This window comes from Nuphar pumila, chromosome 4, assembly GCF_984573655.1.
Source record: "Nuphar pumila chromosome 4, dmNupPumi1.hap1.1, whole genome shotgun sequence".
NCBI classification, from domain to species: domain Eukaryota; kingdom Viridiplantae; phylum Streptophyta; class Magnoliopsida; order Nymphaeales; family Nymphaeaceae; genus Nuphar; species Nuphar pumila.
Window position 1 is genome coordinate 122,003,308 of NC_143252.1, and position 11,263 is coordinate 122,014,570.

Here is an 11,263-nt window from a genome sequence, read left to right on the forward strand (position 1 = left end):
ACATAGTGACAGTCCATCTCAATGTGTTTAGTGCGCTCATGAAATGTCTGGTTGCTTGCAATGTAGATCGCACTTTTGTTGTCACAACACATCTTTGAAGCTTGCGTTGCTTTAGCTCCCATATCTGCTAGCAATCGTCCGAGCCAAACAACCTCCATAGTGGTGGTTGCCATGGCTCTGTATTCAGCTTCGGTGGAGGAAAGAGAGACTTTTTGCTGCTTCTTGCACCTCCACGAAATTAAGGTTTCACTTAGGAACACACAAAAACCAGTAGTTGAGTGTCTATTATTGGGATCACCTCCCCAGTCAGCATCAGTATATACAATTAAATTTAATGAAGATGAAGCAGACAAGAAGAGTCATCGTGAAAGAGAGGATTTTAAGTATCTAATAATACGCAAAATCGTTCTCATGTGCATGGAGGTGGGAGCATGCTGAAACTGACTGACTGTATGAACTGCATAAGTTATATCTGGCCTAGTAATGGAAAGATAAGAAAGAGCTCCAACAAATTGTCTATAAGGAGTAGGATCATCAAGAAGTTCTCCATCATCAATTTTCATTTTAACATTGACAACTTCTGGAGTGTCTACTTTCTTATCATCTGTAATTCCAGACCTGAAAACGATATCAAGAGCAAATTTAGATTGAGATATCAAATACCCCCGAAGGGAATAAGCAACTTCAATGCCTAAAAAATATCTTAATAAACCTAAGTCAGTTATTTCAAAGTGAGTTTTAAGAAGAGATTTGATATTTGCAACTCCCTGTTTGTCGCCTCCGGTGATGATCATATCGTCCACATAGAGAAGAAGAATAATGATGCCTGCATCAGATTTCTTAACAAACAAAGCAGTGTCAGTTAAACAAGGTTGAAAACCAATATCAAGCATAACATGACTAAATCGGTCATACCAGGCTTTTGGAGCCTGTTTAAGACCATAAAGAGCTTTTTCTAGACGAAGAGCTTTACCCTTAGGGATACTAATACCAGGTGGGGCTTCCATGTATACTTCTTCAACGAGATTCTCATTCAGGAAAGCATTTTTGACATCTAATTGAAAGATAGGCCATGTTCTAATGGAGGCCAAGGCTATTAAAGTTCTAACAGTGGTCATACGGGCCACAGGAGCAAATGTTTCTTCATAATCGATGTCATACTCTTGGGCATATCCTTTTGCTACTAAACGGGCTTTTTATCTTTCTAGGGTCCCATCACTTTTGATTTTGACTTTGTATACCCACCTACAACCTATAGGTTTCTTACCCGGAGGGATATCTTGTATCGTCCAAGTATTGGCCTTTTCTAGTGCATCCAATTCTATTTTCATGGCTTATATCCATTCTATATGATTTTTGGCTTGAGAATAGGATGATGGTTCAACATATGATTGTATTAATGTAATGGCGGCCCTATACGTGGGTGAAAAAGATTCATAAGACACAAATTTTTCTGGAGGTTTAGAGATTCTAGACGTTCTTCTAGGTGAGACTTCAGAGTATTTTTGTAATGCACATGAAAGATTTTGCTCTCTACGTCTTGAATATTGTAGACTAACATCCCTATGGATTTGCTCTTCATTATCATCATTTTCAACAACAATAGGACTTTGATCATTGTCAAGGTCACATCCAACATCACATTCATTGGATTTTGAAGTTGGATCAATTAAAAACGAGTATTCAGTGACATCCTTGGATTTTTCAAATTCAAAGAAGCTTTCTTTTTCCAAAAAAGATACATTTCTTGACACATATAATTTGTCATTTTGAAAATCGAAACACCTGTAGCATTTTTTATTATCAGCATATCCTAAAAAAGCACATGGGATTGCACGAGGAGAGAGTTTGTCATTTCTGTTGGTGAAAACAAAACATTTGCATCCAAAGACTCTTAATCTAGAATAATCTGGAGTTAAATTAACAAGCTTTTCTATTGGAGTTGTATTCTTTAATGAGAAAGATGGCATTCTATTAATGAGGTAGGTGGCAGTTAGGACCGCTTCAGCCCAAAAACTTTTTGGAACTTGATTTGCAATTAGCAATGTCCTAGTAGTTTCCATAATGTGCCGATGTTTGCGTTCGGCTAGGTCATTCTGTTGTGGAGTGTGTGAACATGATCTTTGATGTGTAATACCATGTAAATTGAGATAGTCTTTGAATTCGTTGGACATAAATTCTCCCCCTGAATCAGTGCGAAAAACAGAAATATCATTTTGAAACTTATTTTTAACCATTTTATGAAATATTTGGAAGTTAGCAAAGACATCAGATTTATGTTTAAGAAAATAAATCCAAGTATGTCTAGAAAAATCATCAACAAAAATGACATAATATGTATAACCACCTTTGGAAATAACTGGTGCGGGGCCCCAAACATCCGAATGTATTAACTCAAGTGGTCGTGAGGAAACAAAAGTTCTACTAAAAAATGGTAACCTTTTCATTTTGCCAAAATTGCAGTCTTTACAAGAAAAATTTTCAGAATTACAAAAATTTTCCAAACTTGGAAAATATTGAATTTTAGACATATGAGGATGGCCAAGCCTTTTGTGCCATAAATCTAATTCTAATTTCTAAATATTATAACAAAATGCATTCTTGGGTAATTCCAAAAAGTCCATGTAATAAAGTCCTCCTTCTCTATGGCCTTCCCCAATCAGCTTCCCTGACTGGCGATCCTGTACCCAACAACCATGAGAAGAGAAGGAGATATTACATCCATAATCAAATATTTGCGAGACAGATAAGAGATTCAAATTAAGTTTAGGGATATATCTAACTTCTGGGATAAAAAATCTTTTGGATTTTTGAAGATTTTCAAAACATCCTATTCCTTTTACTTCAAGAGATGTGTCATCGGCTGTAAAAACCTTTGACACACTTGAGTTATTTTTAAGACATTCAGATAGACTATTAACATTTGGGGTCATATGAAAAGAAGCACCAGAATCTAAAAGCCAACGAAAGTTACCTGGACCGGAGAAAGATGCAACTGCCGCTCCAGTTGAGGCTTCGGTTGAGGAGGATACCCCTTTGAGAAGAGGTTGAAGGATTTCCATCAGTTGAGCCATAGACACAGGTGCATCTTGATCTTTTGACTCAAATTCAACAGATGCAACTCTTTTTTCTTCTCTTCTTTTTAACTTTGGACATTGAGGCCTATAGTGCCCCGGTTCATGACAATGATGACAAATAACTTTTCTTTTATCAAAGTCGTCATTTTGCCTTCCAAAATGAGGCGGCTTATAAGTACGAGTATGATTCCCCGGTCTAGATACAGCTAAAACGGAGTCATCATCAACTTTTGGAGTACTTTTTCTAAGTCTATTTTCCTCCATAGTGAGCTCTTCTATAGTATCAACAATAGAAGGAATTTTTCCACGATGTAGCATCTTATTTGTCCGCCAAATCTTGTTAAAAAGATTTGTCAACCATTCTGAACCTTTCTCTCCCAAGCATTTCCAAGCCTCGATAGGTATACCATCTGGCCCAACTGCCCTTCTTGATTTCATTTTCTTCAAAGCCTCTGCAATTTCTATAATAAAATTTTTAAAAACACTTAAAATAGTTTTTTAAAGAAAACAAGCCAGTTTCCCTGGAGACAAGGGATAAGCCCACGAAGTTTTACACTCCCAGGACAGCGACTGTAAGTATGGCAGGCAGAGCCAGCACGGCTAGGCCTCCGATCCTGAGGGCGGTTTCTCTTTGTAAATATAAAAAAAAAACAAGCCAGCTCCTAATCAGCTCGTAACGAGCTCGAGCTTATCTCAGCTCGTGACGAGCTCATGAGCCTGAGCCAAGCCTGAGCAGGGGTTCACCCTTAATGAGCGAAGCCCAAACAGGCGGAGCCTTTGGTTTACCAGCAATCTTTAGTTCTTCCAAGAAGGGTGCAGCAAGCAGTTATAGATAGATTGTGAGCAGCACATCCAGCCAAATTAGCATAATAAAAACAGTGCAATCTCATGCAAATATTGTATGGATGTGTAACATACATAGGCATGTGTGTTGTTGCATCAGTTTTCAGACTAAACCCAAAAAAGTCATGAAGGGTAGCACCAGTGTAGGTCAGGAACATGTAGGAACATCATATTACTGTCATCATCATCATCATGAAAACCTGCCCCATCTCAGGACATTATCTCCAAACATTCATTTGTGCTGGCATTATTTAGTTTCATCAGCAACAAAACTCTGAATACGAGAACCAACACTAACAGTCATTGATAGAGCATCAGCATCAGTCAACATGAATAGCTCTAAAGGATCATAATTTAAGCATAAGCATGATGCGCTAGAAAAGTAAAAAAAAGCTCACTATCCAGCAAGGCATTTCGACACGCAAGCCTAACCTAATAACACTAACTCTAAACAATGTGTTTGTGTGTGTGTGCATGTGTGGCCTTAAAAAGCATAAACACAACCAAGATTTTCAAACACTGAAAAATGAAAATTCACCCTTACAATGTAAGCTTTAATTCTTTGAAGCATCAAATTCTCCCTTGAATAGTTTCCATGGATGGGGAATACGACAACATTGTTTCTGTGGTATGATAGGTTGGAAGCTGGGTCTGTCAAAATAATAACATTACTTCTGGCCATTGACACCTGCGAATTTCTACATATGAGGAAGTAAGAAATGGATGTTAAGAAACCACATAAGAAATGCAACACTAAATTAATTCTAATATACAATGGAAAAACACTAATAACCAAGCTGCAAACTGAACATGTTTGAAAATTACAACATATCAAACACTGATATACTATTCGTGTATATGATATGTTATCAAGAATGAGAGTCAGAAGAAGAAGAAGCAGTAGAGCAACATGATTCCAGCATGGATGAATTAACAAAATTATAACTAGCATCAGAGTTTAAGCTTTTAATTCCAAGCTAATAGGTGTCAAAGAAAAATAAAATGCAAGAAGTTTTAATTCAAACTACATCAACATTAAGGGAAAAAAGGATACAGTAATGTGCAAAAGTACGGATATTACATCCAATTTAGCGCAAACCAGTGTTCAAGTATGAAGAATGTAGGAAATGATAATGAAGACTGAATGATGATGACTATCAACGTTGAGGAGCTGAAACAACTAAAACTACGTCCAAGTTTTGGCTGAAACCAGTATACAAGTACCTAAGAGATATATTTGCCATTAGCAAGTCCATTAGGTATTTGGAACCCTGCTAAAATTTTCAAGGGATTGTTTCATGACTTTTATTTTGTGTAATTTTGCTACATTGTTAGGGGTGTTTTGTGTTTATCAACTCTTATATATGCATTTATCGATTTATTTGGAGGAAAATGCTGTAATCAACAAACTTCCAGTATAATAACCTGAAAGTGCTAACATAATGTACATAAGAACTTCTATGACCCTAGAATTGTTCAAATTTAATGTCTGAAATTGAATAAGGTGCATTCAAGTGAAATCAAGCTCATTGATTGACATCATGACAAAACTTTTGAATAGAACAATTCAAATAATAACATTTTTTAATAGCACAACTAACAAAAAACAGGAAAAAAGTTCTAAAAGCTAACATTAAAAATTAAAAGATAGAAGATTGTTCAATTTCAAAAAAAAAACAGAAGATAAGATTTAGCCTATATGATGATAGACGAACAAAAAGTTTGGCAACTAGTTAAATTCATAAAAAGCCTATTCTTTTGCACCATCTTTGTCTTAAGACAAAAGCAAAGTTGTGGAGATGGTTGCATACTGAGAAAATTTGAACAAGGAGGATATATTAAAACATGGTTTCAGTATTCAATATAAAATCCCTATCAGTGACTTCATTGGTAATTAATAAAGACAACTCTAGAAGAGTGGATAAAACAAAAGCATTAAGTGAAGTCAATTAGATCAGAAGACAGAGGCATTGCCTATAAATAGAGGGAAGGAAAAAGTAATTATTGAATTGTTTTATAATAATATTGAGGCAAAATAATTGGACAGCACCTCAGCAATGCTTCTTTTCCACCATAATATCACATTCTCAAGGTATTTTCCAAATTAATCTTCATGAAACAATCAATAATGAATCAAATATAAAAGCTACATACCTGGATAAAGTTGATGAAAACATTGAGAATGGCCAACGACCTTCCCGCTTTATCATATGAGATGTTTCCAACAGTTACCATGTCTGAAAATTTTTCTTCACTTCTCAATAAAGAATGATTGTACACCACAAAAAAGGTGACAACTGATGTGCTCTCTTGAAATTTAAGAAAGCAAGATGAAGGCAAAATCCTTGTCTTGTTAATAGCTTTAAAACCTGGGCAAACCAAAAATATTTTCCAGTTGAGGCAATGTTTTTTCAGGCAGTAGCATAGATTGAAGTGCAGAGGAATGTTTCCCAGCACACACCATGCTTATAGGAAGTGATGTCCATTGTAACTCCAAACTTCAAGTTAAAAAAACACAAATTTGTGGCAGTATTTAAATTTACATGTAATGTTGTTACATTGTAATTGCAAAGTATATGTAAGGATATTTTGTCAGTGTAAATTGAAACATAAGAGATGATCCACATAAAGAAACCATGAACTTCTATCTTCTTATGCAACATGTTCCCCTTGAGCTCTTCTTCCTAATCTTAGATGGTATTAGAGCAATAAAATTCATGTAGCCTCCATGACCTAATCTCGCAATTTATTTTGTTGTGGTCTCTCTCAATAGTTGCAACAATCCTTTTTCTGTTTTTTTTCTCAATGTTCTTTTCTAGATCATGGACACTCTCTTCCTTTTACCCACTAGTTCATCTTTCCTCCCTCAGCTGGTGCTTGAGAAGTTGACTTGAACCATTTCATCCAGAGATGCTACATAACCCTATATATTCCCGATGTTATGGGGCACATGTATGGTTCTAAATCTATTCCGCCAAAATTTCTTGAGAAGAATAAGACCAAGAAGGGAGATGGGGCAGCAGCTATGTCACAGGGACTCTTCAACTAGGTGCTGCACCCGCGTCACACCCGCACCCGATGCGGTCAACCTGACCCTGGGTGCAGTCAACGCACCCAGGGTTATTTATGTCCAACTTGTGGACTTTATATATATATAATTTTTTATATTTTTGCCGCATCCCCGCACTCAAGTTTTTTGAAAGTGCCGCGCCCCCGCACCCGCACCCATGTGACATAGGGCAGCAGCCACATACATAGTTCCGAGTTAAAGAAAAGATCTTTCAATCATAAAAAACAGGATAAAGGGCATTGTAGACCAATTAGATCTTATTAGACACCTTAATTTTGGAAAAGGATAAGGTGCAAAAAATCCTGCCTGGATTAGGTTTTAAATATCAGATATTAGTAGTATCTCATGCCAACCACAGTTGCTCTCTTTGGAGGGTTTGGAGCCTATTCTTCTTAAGTATGAAAGGGGGCATGTTAGCAGTGAAAAAGGTAAGCAACAGGAACACAACCCAACAAATTTTAAAACTGTCTACTGCAAGTGGTCGAGGAAGAAGCCAATCAAATAATTCCTATGTCACATGGGTACTGATACGGGTACGGAGGGTACGACATGGAAATTTCAAAAAATGTAGGTACGGGGATACGGCTATATATATATATATTAAATATCACATAAATATAAAATAAATTCAAAATAAACTGAATATAATCTAAATATATATGCTATATCTAAAATATAAAGTTATAAAATGAAAATATAATTATAAATTGAATACAAACTTGTATGTATGGAGGGTAAAATGGCACGTCCAAGTGTTGACGTGTGTCGACACAGGTACGGAGGGCAAAATGGAGTGTCCGTGTGACATAGAATAATTCATTTGAAGAAAGAGGGCATGCAAGAGGTAACAAGTCAAAGGGTGATTGTTGTCTGTTGCTTCTTCCTAAAAATGTTTCACCGCAAGTTGGTCATATCTCCACTGTGAGGAATCCAATGATCTGTTGTAAAAAGTTTAGACATAATGAAATGTTGAATCTGTTGGAAAAAGTTTCAAAATAGACTCTTTTCTATGTTGGGAAAGTACTTAATCACATGCATGTTATAAGTTAATGATTCCTTTCTTTTGTTCCTTCCAAATTCCTTTGAAAATTGTTTAGTCACATATCTAGGAGGGAGAGAAACTTTTGGGGGTTTAAATAGAGTTTTTTTATTTAGTTATACTTTGAAAAACTCTTGTGTCTTATGGTGGCTTGCAGGCGTTGTTGGGCAATACGTAGGAACGGACACACTGACTGTGCACACAGGAGCGCGTGTGCACGTAAGGGCGTTTGGGCACAAAGGGTGCTTGAAGTGCAATGTGGCATTGATGCGCACTTTTCACTTTGCATGCTCGCAACAGCGTGAGGCGCTTAGAACTGTTTTGACCGATCCAAGCCCACTTTTGACTATTTTTTACCGAACCAACATTGGCTGCTCTGACTTTCGGTTTCTATATATTCTTTGGCTTGTTTGAGAGCATTTAAAGGTTTTTATGAGCCTTTGTGACTGTTGGACAGTTTTGGAGGTCCTTGACCATTAGATTTATTTATGGCCATTTAAATTTATTTATCAGCCAAAAACGTTGTCTTCCTAAGTCTATAAAACTCTTCATTCACAACTTGTTTATGATCAGATTTTTCTGATTCTAAGCTTTTCCCATTTTCTATCCTTTTGACTCTTGTTCGGCTTGCAAGTTCGTGTGTGGGAGAGGTTATTTGGTCTTGTGAAGCAGTTACACTCTTGAGGTTCAAGCCTAGTTGTATCCGGGGGACTCAATCGCACAACATCCCAGCACACATATTCGGAAATCCCAAATGTGGAGATTGAAGTTCTAAAGATAGCGATCTTAAGAAAATACCTCTAGGTTTGGGATCTCAATTTTCCAACATCTTGTTTTTTGGCCACCGTGTTCTACCAGGATCTTCCAACAACCAGTGTGGGTGCCATGAGTTAAAAATACACTACTCTAAATTTATTATCAACTTAGTTAAAGTCTCTATTAATCGAGCTCGAATTAATCATGAAAACCTTGCTGCCACATTCAACAGCATGAGATTGACTCAACCTCAACCAAGAGAGGGTGTTTGACATGTGGATTGAAAGGGATCCCTTTTCCACACCTTTTTCATTTTCATTTAACTTTTAAAAGAATGAAGATAGTACAATCAGGAAGACGGAGTTGCACCTATGACTTAACTATGCATGCTATCCTGAGGAAGGGCAACCTGTGAAGGTACATAATAGCTAACAGTGACTTGTGGGCTTTGTTGTGCAATGTAAAGCCATTGGGGATTGTGACTGGAACTCCCCATTCAATCATAAGCAATGGCTGCTTATGTCATTCTAGAGTACACCTCATGATCCAACTTTCTACCACAAACCAATAGTAGAAGCAGAACATCACCATCACAGAATTACAACTCACCAACTTAATTCCATCATCACAATATCTTGCTCAAATGTTTCACCATTGTTCACAATCTCAAAAATAAATCACAAACCATTATGTTTAAATGCTTTCCAAAAAAAATCCATTAAGTAATTACTGAAAAGGGGCAACCATTATGCTTCACAGAATTATAGCTCGAAGTCACATAGGATTTAACTGAAAAGCATGACCATGAAAAACTATTTCTCAGTAAAATTCAGAGAAAAACTACATTTCATCGCAAATCGAGCTTCAAAATCACACGTTCTTTACTGTAAGGTTCTTAACGCGTAATGCTTTCAAAGGGGCAACCATTGTACACCCATACAATCAACAGCTAACACCTACACAATTTAATACAAGATAAAAAAAATGAATGCCCAACAAAAAGTGGAGGGAAAGATCAACAGAAAGCTGTTATCTAATGTTTTCAATCTAGAAATGACTGTAATTGTTAAAACCCCACCAGGATTCGAGCTCTTCTTCTCGCCAAACACGGAAAGAAAATGGAATAGCAACAAAAGAATATATCAAGATGCTCCTGCAACCAAAACTAAAATGGAATCTCAGGAAAAAGGATTACCATCGCATTGAATCCGCCCAGGCAAGCCCTGCCCTGCCGCAGACCCAAAGACGAGATGATGAAATTTCTTAATGGGTTGCTTACTGCGCTCTTCCACGTTCTTGGAATCATGGAATTCCTCCACCTGCATTACTGAGAAAGAAGTGTGGAACAAGCAAAATGGAATCAGGAGAACGTGGAATCTTATGCACGTTTGCTTGGGCCCAAATGAAAATTGTTCTTTCACAATGGTGAGAACTATTCTCGTTTACCCCATTTCTCACAAGCAAGCAGACGTGAGAAAACGGGGCAGTGAGCTTCGAGATCGCATTTCAAGCCATTTTACTCACTTCTCATGTGATTCCAAATCACGTTATCCACCCTGTGATTTGAATAACATGAGATGGAAAATTACATGTAATTTCAAATCACATGAGATGCAAGCAAAAATGAGAATTTGTAGGGGGGGTGGGGAAGAGGATGGTGCGATGCAGAGGCGTCGTGTTGGGTGTGAAAACGTACCTGAGAATAGGAGAGGCAGGAAGAGAAGAGGGAGAAATAGTAGTAGTCTTCGCCATCCTTTGCTAACTCCTTGTCCTGGATGTGGCATCTCTCTGGCTCTGTACGCAGAGGAGAAGAGAGAGAGAGAGAGAGAGAGAGAGAGTTTTTACTGAGGTGTTCTGGTGTTGGGTTCGGATCCGGAACCGATCGGATCTTTCATAAAAACCATACTCGGATCCGATAAAACTTACCTCCCCCAGGCCATGGTCGTCCATACTCAGAAAAATAATATTTTAAGTTTTCTACATTGAAAATTTGAAAATCTTAATTGGCACTCAGGTTGGATCCGGGCTTAGTATAAAATTTCATAAACCATACCTATCTCATTTAATAACCTGTACTGGAATCCTTCTTTTGTTACCATACATTCACCCTACATAATCCAACACGGGTCAAAATACAAGTTAGAGTTCAAGATCACTTATGTTTGGTTGCTTTATCCAAGTTTGGACAGAACATGAACAATTATACTTGTCTACTGTTTGCTTTGACTCAACAAGGACATGTGTTTCTTGTGTCCCGCATTTGCTTTGGACACATGTAAAGATAGGTCAGATAGCTGTGTTTGGGATCATCGCATCATTTCAATGCTTGGACATGTTTAGATTGGATTTTAGCCTCCAATATGGACCTTGGATTGGATTCAAATATGAAAAAAGTATTAAATTTGTTTAATTAAAATATATATATATATATTTTGATATACAAATGCTTTAATGGATGTCATATTGGATGTAATCATG

General features: G+C 37.1%; 1 protein-coding gene across 1 annotated transcript in view; it reads right to left on the minus strand.

The window, feature by feature from the left end:
* LOC149840860 (polyphosphatidylinositol phosphatase) overlaps nucleotides 1-10,572 on the minus strand; it is a 28,693-nt gene extending 18,121 nt beyond the window's left edge. The window contains exons 1-4 of the mRNA XM_090004568.1: nucleotides 10,482-10,572; nucleotides 9,981-10,112; nucleotides 6,075-6,289; nucleotides 4,465-4,608 (exon numbers count right to left, since the gene is read on the minus strand). Of these exons, the coding sequence (XP_089860694.1) occupies nucleotides 4,465-4,608; nucleotides 6,075-6,289; nucleotides 9,981-10,112; nucleotides 10,482-10,569 (579 nt within the window). The 5' untranslated portion in view covers nucleotides 10,570-10,572. The remainder of the gene's footprint in view (nucleotides 1-4,464; nucleotides 4,609-6,074; nucleotides 6,290-9,980; nucleotides 10,113-10,481) is intronic.
* Between the last annotated feature and the right edge of the window lie 691 nt (nucleotides 10,573-11,263).